Source organism: Haplochromis burtoni, unplaced genomic scaffold (genome assembly GCF_018398535.1).
Source record: "Haplochromis burtoni strain Fernald_Lab_line unplaced genomic scaffold, NCSU_Asbu1 Contig_138, whole genome shotgun sequence".
NCBI classification, from domain to species: Eukaryota; Metazoa; Chordata; class Actinopteri; order Cichliformes; family Cichlidae; genus Haplochromis; species Haplochromis burtoni.
This window is the reverse complement of record NW_024582499.1, coordinates 846221-868426: the sequence shown is the minus strand read 5'-3', so window position 1 is coordinate 868426 and position 22206 is coordinate 846221. Positions and strand designations below refer to the sequence as shown.

At 42.3% G+C, this 22206-nt stretch overlaps 1 protein-coding gene across 1 annotated transcript in view; it reads right to left on the bottom strand.

Moving 5' to 3' along the window:
* The window catches only part of cacna1fb (calcium channel, voltage-dependent, L type, alpha 1F subunit), a 44097-nt gene that overhangs the window by 5232 nt on the left and 16659 nt on the right, over positions 1-22206 (bottom strand). The window contains exons 6-44 of the mRNA XM_005931130.3: positions 21886-22040; positions 21651-21803; positions 21187-21383; positions 20982-21085; positions 20461-20612; positions 19491-19565; positions 18405-18486; positions 18278-18304; positions 18028-18188; positions 17688-17913; positions 17397-17604; positions 17199-17319; positions 16893-16968; positions 16750-16798; positions 16611-16671; positions 14790-14892; positions 14344-14473; positions 11935-11994; positions 11732-11838; positions 11478-11565; positions 11190-11297; positions 10688-10740; positions 9287-9433; positions 9003-9204; positions 8197-8355; positions 8005-8115; positions 7665-7748; positions 6582-6710; positions 6280-6345; positions 5846-5937; positions 4619-4778; positions 4179-4306; positions 3554-3650; positions 3349-3451; positions 2612-2713; positions 2390-2520; positions 1175-1306; positions 1008-1062; positions 659-878 (exon numbers count right to left, since the gene is read on the bottom strand). Coding sequence (XP_005931192.1) covers positions 659-878; positions 1008-1062; positions 1175-1306; positions 2390-2520; positions 2612-2713; positions 3349-3451; positions 3554-3650; positions 4179-4306; positions 4619-4778; positions 5846-5937; positions 6280-6345; positions 6582-6710; positions 7665-7748; positions 8005-8115; positions 8197-8355; positions 9003-9204; positions 9287-9433; positions 10688-10740; positions 11190-11297; positions 11478-11565; positions 11732-11838; positions 11935-11994; positions 14344-14473; positions 14790-14892; positions 16611-16671; positions 16750-16798; positions 16893-16968; positions 17199-17319; positions 17397-17604; positions 17688-17913; positions 18028-18188; positions 18278-18304; positions 18405-18486; positions 19491-19565; positions 20461-20612; positions 20982-21085; positions 21187-21383; positions 21651-21803; positions 21886-22040 — 4614 coding nt within the window. The remainder of the gene's footprint in view (positions 1-658; positions 879-1007; positions 1063-1174; positions 1307-2389; positions 2521-2611; positions 2714-3348; positions 3452-3553; positions 3651-4178; positions 4307-4618; positions 4779-5845; positions 5938-6279; positions 6346-6581; positions 6711-7664; positions 7749-8004; positions 8116-8196; positions 8356-9002; positions 9205-9286; positions 9434-10687; positions 10741-11189; positions 11298-11477; positions 11566-11731; positions 11839-11934; positions 11995-14343; positions 14474-14789; positions 14893-16610; positions 16672-16749; positions 16799-16892; positions 16969-17198; positions 17320-17396; positions 17605-17687; positions 17914-18027; positions 18189-18277; positions 18305-18404; positions 18487-19490; positions 19566-20460; positions 20613-20981; positions 21086-21186; positions 21384-21650; positions 21804-21885; positions 22041-22206) is intronic.

The window sequence follows — 22206 nt, the reverse complement described above, 5'->3', positions numbered from 1 at the left end:
ACTACCCCTCACCTCCTTCTTGAGTTATTGCCTTCACAAGATCTTCAGAAAACCTGACCTCTGACCTCAACGTCACACTTAAAGTGCACTTATGGTATCAGTTTGAAAATCCTACGTCGCCTCATTCTCGTGTTCACGCAGCTGGGTGTCCACGCTGCCCCGCACAGTGATGACAACATGCCATCAGCCTTTTACAGCTGAGGCATGAAAATGGGTTAAAACCTTTTGGTTTTGTTGAGGTCCTGAAGGGAAGGTGCAGTTTATTCCACTATGTAGGGGCTTTTGCCATAAAGACTCCGTCACCTCTGTGAGCTATAGTGTGGACCATAGGTCAGGTTAGGAACATCTGCTCAGCGGACCTCAGTGGGAGTGTGCAAAGTTAAACGATGAGAGAGGTGAGGAGGTCACAACCCACAGGAGAAAGCCAATATGGTAAATTTGTAGTCTTGCTTGCATGAGCCAGTTGAGAGTGCAGCAGTGACCAAGCAGTGACAGACGACACCTGAAGGAAAACTGATCTCAATTTCTCTCTAAAGGGTTTCTTATTGATCTGTAAGGGGCTGGGGCTGCCACCACCTGGAGGGGGGGGGACTGTAATTGGCTGTCACACCTGTAAATGCCACGTTTCCTTAGTGGTTTCCGTTGTGTGACCGCCTACCTTCGTTTGGAGTATGACGGTCTTTTGTGGCCGTGGTCCAGCAGGCCGTTCTTCACGGATGAGCGGCGGTAGGGATGTCGATTAATGGATGACCTCACGCTGTCTCCCCAGCGAAGATGTTCGTCGTGATCGCTGCCGTTTGCCATCTTGGTGAGAGACCCGACCCGGTGTATCAGACCTCCGTTAGAGACGCTGCCGTCACCCACAACACCGCCCTGACCTGCAAAAGAAGGTGAGGTGGACACACTAAGTGTCATGTAATCACAACTGTTTTCCTCATTTACATTTTAAATCCTTTTGTGTTGTTACATGATGCAGCCTGATGATAACGAATTAACTGGTCATTTACCAGTAGGTGTCAGTAAAGAGCCACGTCGATCTTTCTCTGCATAACCATTTTCAGCCTGCAGACAAAATACAAACTTAATCTCTTTTAAAGGCCCATTCAAGAATTTTCTAAAAAGAAAAAGTTGAGAAGTTTGTCAGACGCTTAAGTGTGTAAATCTGAATAAAGACCTTATATGCAGCATTCTCCTCCATCTCCTCGTCCTCCATCATGGCCTCCTCCTCCTCCTCCAGGTCTTCGTTCAGAGCCAGGCGCATCTCTGGACCCAGATCCTGCAGAGTCTTCAGACCAGCTTTACAGAGCTACACGGAAACACAAAAAAAAAATGCATGAAGACATACTTGTTGTAACAGCATCATACACAAATACAGATCCCAGTTTCTTTCCTAAAGGCATCTTCAAGCTTTGGTTGGACTCTAATTCAGTTTAAGAGCTCTTTCTCAAAAGCATCACAACTGACGACCGAATTAATGAGGGACTCTGAGCACTCCTCAGGTGATGGGAGAACAGAGATGAAGGATAAAATATAAACAAACAAAAACAAGACTGGTACAGACCTCAGCTTCATCCATGGACCCTGTATCTAAATTTTCTCTAGGAGCTTTCCCATCCATCCACCATCGTGTAATTATTCCAAATTGTGTTAGCAAGCGAAACAGGTATTGCAGATGTGCTTTCCCCAGCAACATTTTCAAGATCTTCCTGAGGTGCTCCCAGGCTTAGAGGAGCTATATAATCTCTCGGGCGACCTCTGGGTCTTCTCAAGTGTCTCCACCAAGTTGGGCATGTCTGGAAAACCTCTAAAGATGTCCAAGAGGAATTTTTATCAGATACTCGCACCACCTGAATTTACTGAATTTCCCGGAGGAACCCACCCGAGGGATTAATAAAGTTTCATCTAATCTAATCACCTCAACTGGGTTCTTTCTATTTCAAGGAGCAGCAATTATATTCCAAGCTACCTATGGATGTCTTAGCTCCTCACCTCATCTCTAAAGTTGATCGACCCACCCTACACACGAAAATAATTTCAGCCACTTTTATCCTCAGCGTTATTTTTTTAACTACCCACATCTCATGATGGTAGGTCAGTGCTGGGATGCAGATCGACTGGTAAACTGGAAACTTTGCCCTCCAGTTCAGCGCTCTCTTCAGCAGGAAACGAACATCACAAACTCTTGGGTTAATCTCATGCTTTACCTTCACATTACTCACAAACAAGACCCCAGGACATTTAAACTCTGTTGTTTGGAGCTTTGGTTTCTTCAGTCATTAAAAAAGAACAAAAACATGTTGGGTTACTGCTGCCTGTCTTATATGGCCTGATACTGTTGGTCTGCATCTTGCCGCTTTGCAGCCTTCTGTCAGTAAATAGACAGACAGACCTGGACAGCAGACTGGTTGGGTGAGTCATTCTCTCCGGTCAGATCTCCCTTTTCTTTCCTCCTCCTGAACTTCCTGAAGTAGTCTTGGATGAGGAAAGTGGCATAAAACTTCCCAACAGTTACTTCCTCCTCTGTGGATGGAGAAGAGAGAGTTCAGTCTGCAGTACTCCTGCTGAGACTTGCAGTAACAGTACTACCTCGTCGTGTGAGCAGCAAGAGTACCTTCATGTGGCGGTATGACTTCGTCCAAAAGTTTTGGCTTCATTCTCTTCCAGATCTTCTTGATGATCACCCTCAGCTCTTCGTTCTCCTGCTCAGGGATACCTGGCAAGAGGTAAATCCGATAAAAGTTATGGCTAGGCTACTGTGTTTACAGGCTTGTGGCTTATTAACAGGGACTCGTTTCTATTTTTGTATTGATTCAATGATTAAGAACTCAATAATACAGAGAAGCTAAAAGATGACCAATCAATCAATTTCACTATTTAAAATTACTGCATAACAGCATCCTTTATGAAGATACACTTTCATTTATTTAATTTAGTCTGCAAAGCAAACAGCTTCTGCAACTTTGAATTAGTCCATAGAGAGATGAAGTTTTGCTGTCACAATGCCTAAACTGCGACACAATGGTTCAGATCTGTGTCTGTTTGGTTTATTGTCACATTCCAGAAAGATTTAGGTAAGTTTATATGCAGACGAGTCTCTGATTTATGTTATAAATTTGATTATCAGTTACAGAGAAGTTTCTGACTCCCTCTTAGCTGCTGCTAGTTTATAAATGCATTAGTAGCTGTCAGATAGTAAAGCTATAAAACCTAAAGGTTTTCCTGAATAATGTCAACCTTTTAATGCTGTGGCAGAAAAGGAAAGAGGAGCCATGATTTCCTGAAGTCTTTAATTTGTCCAGGATCACTCCTGTGTGTTTATAGCAGCTCCTGCAAAGACATATCACATACCTTCGGTCTTGATTTTAAGGGCAGTGCGAACCAGAGCAAATAACGTGGCGTTGAAGGTCACCATCCCATCAGCATTCAGAGGCATGTTCATCGCTACCAGACGCTGAGATGGTTAAAAATAGCTCCCAGTTAAATTAAGTATCTTGAATCCAAGCTTATAACCTTTTGAACAGCAGCTACAGCACACAGTGTGTGACTATTTTACCTTGCAGGCAACTCTGTGAGGACAAAGCTTCCCAAAACCCAGAGGAGGCTGAATCCTTCTCAGCATAGCAACAACGTCCAGGTGTTTTATCCGACCTCTGAGAACAAAGAACAATCAGGAATTTTATGATCATCTCTCCACCTGGAACTTTATTCACTCTTCCTCCTGATTTAGGTCAATGAACACTGTAAAAAAATAATCCACTTTTCTCCCCAACATCAAAAAGTTAGATGAAACTGCAGGGTAGTGAGCCCAGAGCATGGCTGCAGATTAAATCCCAGCTCAATTTATTATCTTTCCAGTTTCAATTTGCTTGACTGCTATGAAATTTAAATCACATGAAAACTTTTATATGTTTTGTGCGTCTGATACAGAAAAATATATGAAAGAGTATATACTGCATTTGAGAAAAAGACATTTTATGGAGTGTAATCGAGGGATCTGTGTGTGTGTGTCTGGACAACTAGTTATTTAACCAGGTGTTTTAGCAGGAGCAGGAGTTTCTATTCTCACCAAAGGAATTATTATTAACTAAAGCCAAAATAAAAAATAAAAAATAAATTAAAAACATGAAGAAAAAAACACTAAATTATCCTGGGTATATGTGGACCACGGATCATCTTACTTGGCCTCTGGATCATATTCTGACCAGATCCTCTTGAACTCATCCAAATGATGTGGCCCCAGAATTGACCAATCACGTGTCAGGTAGTCAAAGTTGTCCATAATGACAGCAACAAACAGGTTGATAATCTGAAGCAGAAGAAACAAGTATATTCAAAGGTATTTAGTTACATTTTAAATGCACATATATATACTCAATTGCCACTTTATTAAGCACACCTTGAACATCTGTCTTCATGCAGCTAATAATGTTCAGTGTTTAGAAATGTCAGCCGTGAATAAAATAACTTATTATCTAAATCAAAGTTAAAGGTGTCTCTAATATTTGTGCTCCTATGTGCATCAGCAGTCTGCTCATATTTTCCTTCTGATTAACTATTATGTCAGAATTTCATTCAAGATATGTGTGATTAAAAAATGTGTGTGAGTGTGTGTCCTGACCAGGAAAGCACACAGCATAAAGAAGCTGATGAAATAAACAATGGCGAAGTTGCTGCCGCAGCTGAACTCCTCCCCTGGTTCGTAGTCTGACTCGGGGTCGCAGCGTTTACCTGGAAGACTGGCTAACATGATCTCCTGCCACGCCTCACCGGTAGCACACCTGCACAAACACACACAAAAAAACTTGAAAATAATAAATTCTCAGTCCTGCCGTGGGAGAACTGCTGGTGCTTAGAAAATCTGAAAGAAGCAAAGGACCCAGAGTAGATCCCTGTGGGACACCAGGAGTGATTTAGCGAGTTTTTGAAAGAATGAAAACAGACTTGAGCACTCTTGAGCACTTGAAATGAAGGTACTGGACTTCTTTTTGGTTCGTGATGTTTCACCTCTTATGCACGAGGCTGTCCTGTGCATTCAGTGAAGAACCTCAAACACCAACCACGGAGAAGCAGAATAACATCGATCCATTCTCTTCTGCTTATCCTTGTCAGGGTTGTGGGGGGACCGGACCCTATCCCAGCTCTCTTAGGGCGAGAGGCAGGGTACACCCTGGTGTACCAGGTCACCAGTCTGTTGTAGGGCTAACACAGTGACAGACAACCATTCACACTCACGTTCACACCTGTGGTAATTTAGAGTTACCAGTTAACCTAACCCCACTAACTGCATGTCGTTGGAATGTGGGAAGAAGTCAGACCACCCGGGGAGAACCCACGCAAACACAGGAAGAACATGCAAACTCCACACAGAAAGACCCGGCCTGATGGTGGAATTGAACTTAGGACCTTCTTGCTGTGCGGCAACAGTGGTGGGACCAGAGGTGGTGTCTTATGGCACCATCTATCAGCCATCTATAATACAGTCTTGCAGTCCCTTCCCAGGCGATGCAGTCACCTGACCTCAACATCCCACATAATAGTGGGACGAGACAATGACTCAGAGAATTCAAACCCTGGCCAGTGTGACAGTATTGGCCCACAGTTTGCCTCACACCTTGGCTCATGGGACCCTTCACAGCTCACATGAGTAATAGTGGGATTAATAGTGGGTGAAAGACTCAGTACAAGCTCCAAAATGGCAACCGCACTTGGGGCTAAATAGCTCGGGCTCACCATCAGCGGTTTAAGAAGAAGCCTCTTAGATGAGAGGTGAAATTTCTTCACAAGCCAAAAATACAAGCACTCAAGAATCTACACAGACATAAAAGCAGCAAGAGGAGCATCTGACCTGAAGAGGAGGAGAACAGCCTGAGGAAATGTCTGAAAGTTGTTGTTTCTGTTGATCTGAGTGTAATCCTGCATCGCTATCTTCCCAAATGTCTGACAAATGGAGACGAGCAGAAGAAAAAAGTCAGCAGCTTTAGCATGTCCTTATTGTGACAGGCTTCCAGTGTTGTTAACGGTGACTGTTTGGATTGAAATGAGCGGCCAATTTACAAAATATTTGACTTCAATTTCTTTCCTAACTTAAAGGGGTTGACACCCACAGAGATTTTGCAAGAAGACACTAACAACTGAAGTAAAGGCACAAAGAATTAAAGTTGACCAAATCAGATTCAAGTGGGCAAAACAAACTGTTCAAAGATTTTTTTTAGTGTTGTAAAATTGATATAAATAAATTAAGTCAGAATGACCCTGCAGGTTTACTGTGTGTAAACTTACCTGCATGCCGATGACAGCGTAGATGAAGAAGATCATGGCAATAAGTAGAGCAACGTATGGCAAAGCCTGCAGAGAGACAGGAACAAATTAGAGTCTTTGCTGAACAAGGCAGCAGAACTGCAACAAAACACTGCATTATAAAATATAAGATGGGAGCTGTGGCTACTGAACAATGGGCAACATTAAAGAAACAAGAGCTTTAAACCACCATTAAGCCAGACTTCAGCCAGAACTCGATGCAGATTGACCTTGTGGCCATTAAGAAATGCCACATCTTCTTTCCAGACAACGTCCTCGCTTACCTGCAGCGATTTGATGAAAGTCCACAGGAGGGTACGAATGCCCTCCCCTTTACTCAGCAGCTTGACCAATCGCATTACTCGAAACAGCCGGAAGAAGGTGATAGACACCCTGGAGCTGTCCTCTCCACTCTGAAAACACAGAAAAGTTTGCAGATGTGATAAAAACATGTGTTAATACACTCACACAAAAACGACTGGCTGTTGATTTAGAGCTGCAGGATCCTCCAGGCTGAGCTGAAAGCTGCACAAAAGGGTGAAGTTAATTTGACCTGCATTTAAAGTAGTTTCAAAGGAAGAGGAGTCTTGAACATCTGAAAGGAAAAACAGCACTTCTGTCAAGTCCCCCAAACAATGAAACTTGTCTAAAGAGGGACAATTTATATTACTTCAGCAAGTCACGCTACAGTTACCCATGTTTTTGATGCTACCTGTTGTTAACAATGGGAGAAAAATCACAGCCACAGCAATGATACAGTAAAATTTGATAAATTTGATAAATGATACAATAAAAAGATAAATATCACTGAGTAAATGGGTCAGACTTTTACTAACAGTAAAATAAAAATGCTTCAGCAGCTGCAACAGTGCTCAGGAGTTAACCTGAGGACAGCGGCTGAAAAACAAATGATTTAATTAAAAACAGCTCACATGTCCTATGTGGAGAAAATTACAGACTGTGATCTGCTTTCTCAGAATTAATTGTTCTATATAATAAATGATGTTGTTATTGCAAAATTGTACATAGTTTTTTCACTGTGTGGATGCTCATATGGACCCTGCTGCTGTAGTCACCCCTCTGATGCTGCAAATATTTAATAAATTCAGAGTTAAAGGCTTGCCCAGCTTAAAGTTCTGGTTATCATTTTATCAAACCAGGATTGCATTCATGATCTCACCTCTAACCTCGGGTCAGGTGAGTGTTTGCACACCAGGATTACAGGCTGCAGGGTAAATGAAACAGCATCACAGAGCAAGAGGGAGTGGGCACCATAATTATTTGTGTTATTGTGTCAGTTATAATGAGATACAATAAAGAGAACTGTTCTAAATCCAATTCAAGACAGAAACGTCACAAGTACTCACGCTGAACTCAGTGACAACGATGTCGACCACACTGCCGACCACAATCAGAGCATCAAACGAGTTCCAGGCATCAACAAAGTAATGCTGGAAAAAAGCAAAACAACATTTAGTGAAACTAATTATCCCTGATCTCGGTTCGTTTCTGTTTATATAAACCCTTAATCTTAATGGTCACATATGAGTTTAATAACACGGTAAACAGAAAAAGGAAAACTATCTACACTAAAGAGCTTTGAAAACATGTCCAAGAATATGTAGTTATTAACAGATACAACAGGAAGACTTTCCGTGTGTAGCGGATGTATGGAGATCTTTGAAGAGATGCGCTTGGTTTCCTCACCCTTATTCTGAGAGCTGCCAGCTTGAGCAGCATCTCCAAAGTGAAGAGTCCAGTGAACACCATGTTGAGGATGTCCATGATGTAGCTGAAGGTTTTGGACTGTTCATAGTGCTGCAGGAGACACGGAAAGTTAGACAGATTAGGTTTTAGTCAAGAGGAAAAAATCAGAGAAGAAACTGAAATATTACGAACCTGAATGGCCAGAGTGACGGTGTTGAGAAGGATCAGGACAAACATGACGTATTCAAATCCTGTCGAGTTGATGATGGACCAGAACTTATACTGAACCGGATTCTTCGGGATGTAAAGCTTCAGCGGCTGAGCCTTCAGAGCGTACTCCACACACTGACGCTGGAGAGGGCACGAGAGCATTAACAGTACTGCAACAACGCAGCTAAACAAAAAAACAAACAAAATTATGATAAAAAATATGCTGGGACTGTAAAAAAATAGTTTTAACTAAAATTACTTTGGTAAAAGAAAATTAAGGGAACACTTCAATGACTTCAACGACTTGTGATTTTAACTCACTGTTGTTCCATAATTTATGTGAAATATGTGAATATTTTATTCATCAAGATGTGAACAAAATCCGTTGATGATTAAAAATATATTTCTAAAACAACTGCATAAGAAACCCCGCTCCTATGTTTACAGTGAAAGTAACATAAAAATAAATGAATAGAAAATAAACAGAAGATGGAACAACAAAAACACCCTATAACTGATAATCTTATGATAAATCAAATACAATGTTTTTTTTGCAAGATTAAGAGTTTCTAAAATTAATATTTAAAAACATTAAATAACCAAAATTAATAAAGGAATAAATAAATAAATTTTTAATGACATAAAACTTTAGATTTATCAACTATAGCAACCTGTTACCTTTGGATTTGAACACCTTTGAACGTACTTACTTTGATCATTATTGTTTTTAACGTATACGATGACTGTGACACTGATTCGTTTGGGTCCAGACTGACAGCTGGGTTTACCTGGTTCTTGTCCAGCTCACAGTTCTTATATTCTTGCTCTCCCTGTTCTCTGAAGGTGATGATGACAAAACCCACAAAGATGTTCATCATGAAGAAGGCGATGATGATGATATAGACGATGAAGAAGATGGAAATCTCCACCCGGTAGTTGTAGATGGGACCAGAGTTCTCGCCGTTGGCGTCGATGGCTTTGTAGAGCAGACTGAAGACAGACGGGTTGAAATGTCAGAGTTGGTTCCCCACAAACGGTTAAAAAAAAAACAAAATAAAAACTGAGCACTCACGCAGGCCAGCCCTCAAAGGTGGACACGGTGAAGAGCGCCATCATCCCCATCAAGACGTTATCAAAGTTAAAGTCACTGTTCATCCAGATCCTCTCTCTGACCATCGGATGGCTCACGTCTCCATCTTTGTACACCACGAAGGTCCCTCTGAACACACACATCACATTTCATCAGAAGACGCTGACTTAAAGTCATGTGCTGGATATTTAATTATGAAGTAAACATGGCGCCCTAAACATTCCATAAACCCTCAAACCGAGTATTCACCTGACATTCAACCATTGAGGGGACTCACCTTTGGCCACACAGTGTGACGGTCTTATGTTCACCCAACATGAGTAAACAAGTCCAGTCGAGTCACGGAAACAAGAAACTGAACAATACACTGTATATAAAAGATGGACACAACCACTATGACATCACCACGTTCCTGTTATGAATGTTTGACCTGCTGCCATTTTGGCGTTTTGAAATGGCGTTGGTGTACGAGGGGAGGATCTGACTGTGAAACAAAGGACACTGTAGGCTCATTTCTTACCGACTTGTGATTGATAAATCGTTTTCTAATGAACACATCTTGAATAATTTTTATTTTTACTATCATGTACAAAATTAAGTCAAGTTTTATTTATAAGACCTCACAAAAAGTGACTGAACCCACAAACTCATCAGGAAAGTGTTCACTGAAGAGAAAGGAGACAAGGCCGTTTTCTTCCACACAATCGGAATTCTTTCTGCAACTAGATGAGTCCCTCCAGCCCAAACTTCTGTCCATTAGGGGGAAAAAGCATGTTTTAAGGCACAGGTGTCAAACTCCAGGCCTCCAGAGCCGGTGTCCTGCAGGTTTTAGATGTGTCCTTGATCCAACACAGCTGATTTAAATGGCTAAATTACCTCCTCAACATGTCCTGAAGTTCTCCAGAGGCCTGGTAATGAACTAATCATTTGATTCAGGTGTGTTGACCCAGGGTGAGATCTAAAGCCTGCAGGACACCGGCCCTCGAGGCTGGAGTTCGACACCCCTGTTTTAAGGCATTTCAAGCCTAGCTCGACGTTTTAGACCTGGAAGCCACGATTGATATTCATCTCGGCTGCAAACCAAGTATTGTTTTTACAAAAAAGACATAAAATCTTATCTCAAGTTGTGACATCGATAGTTAGAATCAGAATCAAATTAAAATGAAATTGCACTAAACTGAGTGGCAACTTTAAACATCAGAAACAAAGTATAACTCTAAGATACAGACTTAGATTTTATAAATCATTGGAATTGAATACAAATCAGAGGATTACCTCCGGAGTGAAATAAAATTAGATTGTTTATTGTTGTTGAAGTTGAATGTCAGTATTTAAAACACAAGCTGGCTTCAGTTTTGAACAATTTAAATAATGAAAACTCACTTGCACTGTTCGGGGGTGTGTTTGGCTTCATCGGTGCAGCGGTAAAATTTACCCTGAAATTCAAAACACACAGATTGGACCAGAAACACAAACCCTGTGCTGACGTTTAGTCACAGCTTTAAGACTTCAAAAATATGAACAGAGACTTGGAGCAGAACGCAATAATGCTACAGTGTCTTTATTGTTCGATGCACTGTAAATATAGGACTCTTTTTTTAACATCCATTTCTCTGGTCTTTTTTTGTTTGTTTGTTTATCGAATATGTGAAAATGTTTCATTTCCTGTTTTGCCATATCTGACTGTTTTTCTTTACTTTGGTGGCCCTTTGATGACTCTGGAAATTCAGAATCAGGGTCAATGTTGTCCCGATAAACAGTGTACATTTATAAAACACACTCTATTTTCTCCCCTTCTGTCCAATGAAACACTTTTACTCCTCAGAATACTCAGAAGTTTTTCCAAAAATGTGTCCAGTGTGTAAGTAGACGTTCTCAGCCTCACTTTGAAGAGCTGGACTCCAATACAGGCGAACATGAACTGCAGCAGGGTCGTGACAATCATGATGTTTCCGATGGTCCTGATGGCCACAAACACACACTGGACCACATGCTGCGCGACAAAAACAAACAAACACAAAGTCAGGGAGTATTTTTAAAATAACACAGCACAATGCCTGGTACTCGCCTACAACCCTCAATATGTACCATCGCTACTCCCCACTGACCCCTTTGACTAGGCTTTTGTACGCCCCACATTAAGTGAACATATCACTGTACTGTGTAATGTTACCTTGAGTCCTTTGGCCCTGTTGATGGCCCTCAGAGGTCGGAGCACCCTGAGGACCCTGAGGATTTTCACCACTGAGATGGCACTGGAGCTGCAGAGGCACACGCACACATTTACACACCTCAGTTTGTTTAAACACACTTACATCAAAACAGTCTCTGTCCTTAAATACAGTCCAAACACATACAGCAAACCATGCATGAGACAAAGACTGAAACAAACAGGAAAGTCAGAATGTATGTTGTTTGGATACTGACTGCAGGAAGAAGGAGACCAAAGAGACGCTGACGACCAGGAGATCCAACAAGTTAAACCAGTTCCTGCAGAACGAGCCCTGATGGAGGAACGCTCCGTGGACCGTCATCTGTGAATGAGAGAACATGTTGGCAATGCAAGACAATCAAAAGAGGGAGAGGAGGGCCTGGGTGAGTTATTTCATTGAGCTGAAGGCGATATTTACCTTTAACAGAATCTCCACAGTGAAGATGGAGGTAAAGGCGTAGTCTGCATAGCCCAGAATCTGAACACAGAGGTTGAAAACAAACCAGACTCAGGTCCAACATTTCAATTTTTTTCTTCAGAATCCAGAAATAACTTTCCACCGGTGAGTCAGGATAACGTGTGCAGATTAAAGCAGGTGCAGCTGACACATTTGCTTTTCATTTATTAGCATTTTAGCATTTTCTTTTAAATAAGATATTTTTATGTGGGCTTTTGTGATGTAACTGAGGCTGTGGATGGTGAAGTAGCTGCTGTGTTAGAGGCTTAAAGGCAGCCAAAATAAAGTACTAGATAAAAATATTGATAGAAAACTGTGAGATTAAATTATTTTCAAAACAGTTTCTGGTTGCGATAATAACATCCTGCTCTATAAAATAAATAAATAAATAAATAAATCAAGAAAAAAGTCCAAGAAACAGTTGAAGCAGCAGCTCAATGAGACACATTCAGTTTTCACTCAGATGACGACAGAGAGTCACACAGCAGAGACCTAAGTCCTGAACAAGTTTTAATTTAATTTGGCAGAAAGTTCAGCAACTCAGCCCCGTAAAACCAAGTGTATCATATGTCATACATGAGTTGGTGGTGGCTTTATCCTTCTTTCAATTGCCTTGTGGGATTTTTCAGCATCTCAAGCTTGGTTTGGCTGCTATCGTGGAGCCTGTGCTACAGTCGCTCTTCTGTAGGATCGAACTGCACAGTTTGCCCTTTGCTCTCTGCACACATCAGCAACTCCTGAGGTCATCGCTGGTTTTTACTCGTTGTTCATCTTAAACTGCTTTTGGTACAGTAGGTATGAACCACTGGACAGGACCTGCTGTTTCAGATACACCACTGATCCATGCAGCCATAACACTTTGGTCACTTGAACCCTTGTGCTGCCATTTTTCCTCCTTCAGTGCATTAACGTTCATCTTTCCTTCCTATTCAGTTCCTTCATGTAGCCCAACACCTGTCACTGGTTTTATGATGGTGGGAGTTTAAAGCGGAGAAGTCTGCATATCAAGAAAAAAGATGTTTAACTACCTTAGCTCATCTACACAAAACTCAAAAGTCCTTGAGAAGGTTCATGGTTTCATTTTAGCTCAGAAACAGAAGCAAAGTGCTTGAGCTCATTTTCAGTTTGCTGAAGACGGTTAAAACACAATCAATGAGAAATGCGCACTGCTCGTAAGGACGGCAGCCGAGAGGCTCGTTAATTAATTCAAGATAGAACCAAAATGTATAATTTGCACAGTTTCGTAGAGAACAGAGGAGGCAAACACAGGGTTAACGCTCAGTATGAGCAGGTCTGATTGTATGTTTGAAGTAATTTCCTCCCTCAGCTGTTGTGAATTGCTACTTCTTGCATGAAGCCAGCTGCTGCTCTGCATGTGAGTGTTTAAGTTTGTGTGTCTGCGCACACACACACACACACACACACACACACACACACACACACACACACACACACTGTGAGTATTCAGGATCTGACAGTGAACTGGTGATTTTCTGCCTCCATGTGTTTCCATGTGTTTCCCTCTTTAACCCGGTTAGGCACTGACCCACTTCTGCAGTGTAATCTGCTGAGGCCCCGCCCCCAGCACAGACCACAGAGGGTTGGCACAGGATTGGATCAGCTGGAGGGATGCTGTGCTCTGCTGCGATTGGTTGCTTGGCTATCAGGTAACTTGGTGATGGTGAAAGTGGCTGACATGGTGGTTTGTCTTATTTCACCCAGACAGGCAGAATAAATAAGTTTCAAGAAGGCCTGGAACTAAGAGTATGCTGGCTTTAGTCATCCTAGTGGTGGTCCCAAGCCTGGATAATGGAGGCATGTTAGGTCAGGAGGGGGTATTGGGAACAAAATCTTTGCCAAATCAAGAATGGGGATCATCAAGAATCAGATTGGTCCAGAACTATGGATGCTGAGCTACTACTGGCTGAAGACAAAGGAAGAGGAGAGGTGGAAGGCATATTAGGAGGCAGCGAGAGAGAAAGCAAGGTAGGAGTGTTGAAGTAAGAGTAGGGACTTCAAATGTAGGATCTATTATTGATAAAGGGAGAAAGCTGGCTGATGACTCATAGAAGGAAAAGATAAATTGTATTTGCAGGAGGCCAGAAGCATCGGAGGTGGATTCAAACTGATCAACCACGGTGTAGACAGGACAGTGTTGTGGAGGTGAAGATGGTGTCAGACAGGATCACAAGTTTGAAGCTGAAAATCAAACAGGTGATGCTGATGTTGTCGGTGTGTACGCCCCACAGGTTAGATGGGAGTTAAAAGAGACAGAGAAATTCTGGAGTAATTTGGATGAAGAGGTAAAGTGTGTCCCCAAAGGTACTCAGCCCTCTGTGAGAAACTTCAGATCTCACATTATAGACTCACATTGTTCCTGAAGGAGTGGGCTCTGATTGGATCCTCGGCAGCCAATGAGCAGCTGCTGAGGATGATGAAGACGAGGATGAGGTTGGTGAAGATGTGGTGATGGATCAGAGTGTGGCAGGCCACACGAATACTGCAGACGGAGACAAAGAGTCAGTGTTAGAGGCTTCACGTCCCAGCATGAAGGATACTAGAACTTCAATCACAAAAGCTGGAACACAGACTCTGGGTAAAGTTAACCACACAGCAAAACACATTATGTCTAAAATAACCACATCAACAAGCTAAAAAAACTCCTAGAAATGATGCCAGAAAATCTAACTTTATGTAAATATTACTTAAAGGGAACAACAATAATACATGACTCAAACATATTTGTGTGATTGTTATTGTTCATCCTGTAGAGGTGTTAGACGCCGTGATGCACGCGCATGTGTCGACACACTCACGGGTTTGTCTTGCTGAGGCAGAAGAAGGCGCTTCCTTCTGGGATCGGGAGAACCTTCTCTTTAGGAGGAGCAAGATCGGCCATCTTTAACTGGACTCCTCCCTCTGAGAAAGGAGAAAGGAAAGTGAACGATCTGAGGGTGATGGTTTTAGCTTTTAGAACATCCATCATTTCAGTGATTGAGAGCTGGGTAGTTGCATGTTGTGGTACTGATATTTAAATATTCATACATTGGGCCTCTGTTTTCATCACCTTTAAAGTCTCTGATAGCAGCTTCCTGGTTCATCACTTGTAGCTCCTGTGTTACTGTTCTTATTAACATATTCTCAGACATTTGTCATATTGGTCATATTACACTCCTGTTTTATTTACTGATTATTGGAGGGATTATTGTAAAGCTAAAAATAAAAATACGGCAATATTCATCCAGAAAAAAAGGTTTGTTTTGCACTTAACTAGAGCTGCATCATTGTCATAGAAAAAACCCCATGATGCAGCACTGTCTCCATGCTGAACTGGAGATGCTTGTCCACGCCTTTATCTCCTCCCGGTTAGACTGTTGTAAATCACTCTTTTCCTGTCTGTTTAAGGCTTCCTTAAATCGCCTCCAAGTGGTCCAAAATGCTGCAGGCTTTTAACCCACAGTAATAAAGTCTCCCATATCACTCCCATGTTAAAATCCTTGCACTGGCTTCCAGTTGGGTACAGATTTAAGTTTAAAATCCTCACTTTTACCTATATCGCCGAGCTTCTCCAACCTTACTCTCCAAAGCGGATTCGTAGATCCACTGATAGCGGTCTTCTGTCTGTTCCACGGACCCGTTTAAAAACGAAGCAGCATCGTGCTTTTCAAAGCCTGGCTCCAATACTGTGGAACAGTTTACCTCCCCGCTACGCACCATCGACTCTGTGGCTTATTTTAAAAAACAGCTTAAAACACATTTGTTTAAACAGGCATTTGGGTAATGTTCGTGTGTAATATGTTGTTTTATTTTACATGTTTTTATACTCCCATGTGAAGCACTCTGTAATAGATTCTTGTCTTAAAAAGTGCTATATAAATAAATTTTACTTTTACTTACTTACATAAAAAACACGACATCAAATGTAAACAAGCTGTTTTCTTTGAAAATAGATTTTTCACCAAATAAATATCAGTTCATGTCATTGGAGGAAATGCTGGGACCTGGACTGGACAGACAGAGTGAGTCAGGCAGCTTGATTGGTGGATCTCCCGTCTCCTCTTTGTCTGATTGGTGGATCTAGTTTTATAACTTGTCCCACATATTTTTAATCTACCTTCCTAATGTTTCAGCAGAGGTCTCAGCAGCCTGTTGACTCACACTACAGACAGCCGACTGTGTGCAGGAGGGTGTTCGGTCCTCTTTGGGCACCTTTACAGCGAATTCTCGCACAACTTGCAACTTAAATAAATGATAAATAAATCAATACTATATCTTCCCTCTATCCAGGATCCAGCTACCTTTTAAACTGGTATTAAATAGCACTTAAATCTCCTCCAGTAATCTGATTTAAAACTGTAAATTTGTCAAAGAACCACTAAAAATGGGTATCTTGTTGTCCCTGTGTCTTTCACATAGGACTTTCTCTAAAACGGTTCCTTAAAGATCTCTTTAAAAAGCCTCAGTGGGGAGTAAACTAATGTCTTTGATTGCGCTGTGAAGCTTGTGACTTTTCTTGTTTACAGTCGTTTCTGAGTTATCATCCAATTAAAACGGTGAATTTCATTTTCCTGTCACTTCAGCGTCACATCTTCTCGGCTAAACTTGAAATGTGGCGATGGGCTCAGCCGAGGACTGACCTTCATCTCCTTCAGGAAGCTCCTCTTCCTCTTCATACTCAGTGTCTTCATCAACATCGACCTGAAAAGACAAACAGCCCTCAAAGAAAAAGATCGCTGATAGTTAAATGAAACATTACAGTCGGAGTTTGATGTTCACCTTCACTTCTTCTTCTGTAGCTTCCTCCTCTGCTCCCTCCTCCTTCTTACTGAAGAGACAAAATACAACAGTGCAGTCAGAAGTCAACAACTAGCTTTATTTCTTCCTCCCCTCTTTCCTTTTGTCCTCCGTCCATCACTTACTCTTTTTTCTTGTCATCACTGTCTCCTCCTGCCAGGTTGTCCACGGCGATAGCCAAGAAGACGTTGAGCAGGATGTCTGATGCTCGTTAAGGATGCTGATGTTTTCACAGGTTACTACTCATAAAACAACAAAGATGATCTTCACCTTGAGCACAATCACCCAATAGGAGATCATTGTTTCACTAAAACTCAAGGAGGGGTATTAAGTATTGTGGAAATTGAAAGATGCCTCTAAAACAACAAATACATGTATTACCACAAATGCAGCTTTGAGAACTTTGGTGCATCAGGAGGATTCAAGGATACAGTTACCACAGATGAAGAGGATGACAAAGTAAATACAGACGATCATCCCGGGAAACACGGGGCCGCCGTATGCCATGATGCCGTCATACATGACCATGTTCCAGTCCTCACCTGTCAGGATCTAAACACACAGTCATCGTGAGGCGCCCGCTCCTTGCACGTCGTGACATCACTGGGAGAAAGTGGTTGCAGTGCTACCTGGAAACAGGTGAGCAGCGCCTGCGGGAAAGCGTCGAATGTGCTGCGTTTGGTCTGCGTTTCATCAAAGTTGAATTTTCCTCCGAACAGCTGCATGCCGAGCAGGGCGAAGATGATGAGGAAGAGGAAAAGGAGGAGCAGCAACGAGGCGATGGACTTCATGGAGTTCAGCAGCGATGCCACCAGGTTGGACAGAGCCGTCCAATGCCTGAGCAAACAGAGAGTGACCTCAGCGATGACTCGTGACGAGTCGTGTGACCTGCATCGGGTGGTTCGGGTGTGTTTTCTCACCGTGTCACCTTGAAGATCCGCAGCAGACGGACGCAGCGCAGCACAGAGATCCCCAGAGGAGGCATGATCTCCAGCTCCACCAGGATGGTCTCCACGATGCCACCGCACACCACAAAGCAGTCGAAACGATTAAAGAACGCCACAAAGTAATGGGCCAGACCCAAACTGTACATCTTCAGCAACATCTCCACCGTAAAGAGAGACAGCAGCACCTTGTTGGCAATGTCTGCACAAACAGAGACACGGACACAGAAAAAGTTTGCTCAACAACATTTCAAACTGAAATATCAGTGTCTCTACGACCCGTTCCTCTTGTGGAGGAGAAGGAGGCTGTTGTTACCCTGGACTTGAGTCAGCCAGTCTGGTTGGTTATAGTGCTCAGAGGCGCTGAGGGAGGTGTTGAGGAAGACCAGCAGCAAAACCAGCCAATAGAAAGTTACGGATTTGACGGCAGTGCGACAGTTTCTGCGACAGACTCGGTTCCAGCGACGTAACGTCCGACTGAGGCAAAGAAAGAGAGTCGTTCAGGTGAAGGTGAGTCTAACGTGCTGACTTTAGTCTGCTGAACCTCTGAAGGTCAGTGAACTCACCAGCAGCCGATCTTCATCATCTGAGCACTGAAACATAACATTTTTTGTTTTTATGTGAAGTTGTTCCTGAAGGGGGCACTAAAGCAAGAATCATGTGATGTACGAACTGAAAGTGTGTGTGTGTTACCAGCAGGCCTGGCAGCAGTTGGTGTGCTCCTCATCGATGTTCTCTGTGTTTTCAGACGCCGTTTCACTGGCAGGAAGACTCGCTGAAACACACACAAACAGACAAATATTAATAAATGATCAATGCAAGTCAACAATCCTGCTTCTTAAAAAATGTGGCACTTATTAATTTCTATACTATCAATATATTTTATTTGTTATGCAAACAAAAATATAAAGTATAAAATATTCATATCTTAGTCATACAGTATATCTCACAAATTTTTCCCTCTCCGTTTGATGAAAGCTGACGTTTCCCGACCTCCTCAGTGAATCTATACTGAGGTGAATCCAGCTGAACGAGCTCGGAGAGTAAGTCTGATCAGAAACAGGGTCAGATAAATATGAGGACAGAAAGAGACCCAGATATTTTACAGGGACAGCGAGGATGACGTTTGCATTTAGACTGAGAGATGTACAAACTGCACAGAGCTGTCTCTGGGATAACACAACTCATATATACTGTACATATTATGTGTGTGATTGTGCTTCTATTAATCATACTGGTGCATCATTCTGTTAACACAGCCACCTTATTATAGGAACCAAAAATAAATCTCCATAATGTAGGTCCCTGTGTCAGACAGATACCTTCTCCAGCTGTTGTTGGATTTTACTGTATCTGCTCTTCTGGTAAAAAATGTTTTTGGCCTGTGTGGCTAGTTTCACAGTTTATTATGACTCGCACATCTGGACATCGGTGAGGGTTAAAGGGGGATGTCGTTGCATTGACAGGTGTGTTGAAGCTGACACAGTTCAGGTAACTAAACTGGACCTCTCCACCATGTTTGTTGTGCTGGTGTCTTGTAGAATTTTAATAGAAATAGGTAACAGCTGCTTGGGCTGCTGTGTGGTAAAACCATCAAAACAATGAGTGAAGTTCCACAGTCTCTCTCTGCACTCTTAAATATAAGAAATGTAGCTTGCTAACATAGCTTGCTAGCCTCAGCTCATGACGTTGCACCTTCTTATCCTAACAAGGTCACTTCTGGCACTAAAAATCCTCTGATGTGATGGAGACACAACAGTGTTTGCATGTGTGTCTCACCATGAGTTTCGTTGGAGTGACTGAACCATCCAAACTTCCCTCTCTTCTTATCAGCCAGATCGCCCAGAGATGGCCCTGAGAGAGAAAAACATTTATTATTAAAATGAGCAGCTTAAAATGAAATACAGAGAGAGCGCCAGCCTCGTGTGGCAGCCAAGCCAAACACAAAACTAACTTTTTGACAATGACAAATCAAATAAATTCAAAGTTATTGCTGCGAGCAAAAATAAGAAAATATCAAGAATTCCCAAAGTAATGTGTTAAGAATTAAATATATATTCGTAGTGCTTATTTTCTGTTTATATTGTTTTACAGTGAGGTGAAATGTGGATATTTTCTCTGACACAAATGTTATTTAATGTTGAAACTTACAATCAAACCAAGCAACCAAACAAAAGGCTTAACAAGCATCTACCTTACATCACATTTCTGGCTCGTTTGGTTTCTGCTGTTGTGCTTGAGATAAAGACACAAGCAGAGAAACTGATGGTTTGGAGAGCAGGATACAGAAAACAGTTTCCATCTAACAGCTCAGTGGAGGTTTGAAACAACCTGCTAAAAAACACAGGGAGCTGCCATATTTAAAGCCACTGTACTGTATTTGGGCTCCTGCAGCTCCTCTGATTGGACTCAGTCATCTAAACGATTTGTGTGAAAATGACCGTTAAAATAAGACACCTGAGGCAGTTTCTGCATAGTGATTAGGATGCCACATGTTCCAAGGTATCCTAGGTCCTTTTTTGGCTTGAGGCCCAGAGCTGCTGGAAGAGGGCCTTAGGTGGGGACACCTGGGTTACTTTGGTGAGACCGCCCCCTCCCCCCTGACTCCAGACAAGCAGAGGTAGATAATAATATGATCACAACTAATGTTTGGGACCAAATGTCACACTGGAGACCTAAAGGAGCCAATCTGAGTAAAGAAACCCACGACAGTCCACCAAGAAGAAACCATAGTGTGCCCAAGCCTTACGTGGGTTTCCGTCCTCGTCCAGTTCATCCATGTCCTCAGCCTGAGTGATCCAGTCCATGTACCCACACAGATCCTCCTCCATCTGCTGCTTCTCTCGCAACTTCTGGAAATCACCACGAGCCTTTGCCTTCTCCCTCTCCTTACTGAACTCTCTGCAGCATCCACAACGATTCAGACATTTAAAACTCCTCAAAAATCATCAGCACGGGAAGAAGTGTTCAGATGCTTCACGTAAGCAGATATTGAACAATGATGAGTGTTGAGAACATAAAATATTACCACTGCTATTACAAGTTAGGCCTGTATTCATAATCGGGGCTAAAAATATATTTAAGATAAGATGTGTCCTTAAACTTATTTGAACTATATCAGAAACTTCAGCTGTTTAACCCTGAATAATGCCTCAGATAAGAATGAGGTTTTTACACTATTAAATGCATCTAAAGTGTCCTTTTATTTGCCCAAGTACATATATATATATATATATATATGAACAGCTTTTGTGTTTGGAGATGACCGACCCGCTGAGGACTCCCAGGACGAGGTTGAGAACAAAGAAGGAGCCAAAAATCACCAAGCTAACAAAATACACCCACGGCAGCTCAAACCCAATGGCATCGTTCATCTGTGCACAGACACAACAGAAAGAGAGAAGACACAATGAAAAGTGAGCACCTCTTACGTTTTTGGACAGGCTGGTAAATATGACACCACAATGCATTTTACCCAGTACAGCACGTCAGTCCATCCCTCCATGGTGATGCACTGGAACACGGTCAACATGGCGAAGAAGAAGTTGTCGAAATTTGTGATTCCTCCATTGGGACCAGCCCACCTTCCCCGACACTCTGAGCCATTTATGATGCACTGACGGCCATGACCAGCAAACGCACACGGCACCGGGTCATCCTCCACATAATTATCTGAGGAATATTCCATTTAAATTCAGTTTTATTTTTATATCCCCAAATCACAAGAACAGTCACCTCAAAGCGCTTTGTATTTAAGGTAAAGACCCTACAAGAGCAGAGAGAAAGCCCCAAAATCTAATCGACCCCTTCTGAGAAATCACTTGGCAACAGTGAGAAGAAGAACTAAGTTTTAACAGGAAGAACGTTTTAGCTTCTACAGTCATCAAAAAATAAGCAGGATCTGTGTGAAGGTGTCCTGCATTGTGTGTTCGATCATACCGGTTCCTATATAGTAGCAGGTCCTGTGCATGCGTCCGATGAAGAGCTCCAGACCGATGATGGCATAGATGATGATGACGAAGAGAACCAGCAGAGCAATGTGAAGCAAAGGAACCATCGCCTTCATGATGGAGTTCAACACAATCTGCAGACCTGATAGACACACACAGCTGAACATGTGGACAACCATTGACCATGCACACAGTGAGTCCACGCCAAAGTCTAGGAAACTTACTGGGGACTCCAGAAACCAGTCTGAGGGGCCGCAGGACTCTGAAGGCTCTTAGAGCTTTGACATCCAGACCTCCAGGTTTCCCAGGCATGTGATGGGTTGTTGCTTGCTCGCCACTTGACTTATGAGTCATTGTCTCCAGGACAACACTGAACAAGCTGTGCGGAAAACATCAGAAGAAGAAAAGGAACATCAGCCTTTATGATCTAGCTCATTGAAATGTGGGCTTCAGTTGATCTCAGTTAGACCAACATCTGAGTTTGACCAGTATACCTTGAACATCACACAAGTGTTGTTTCCAGCAGCTGCAGAAAACAATGATGT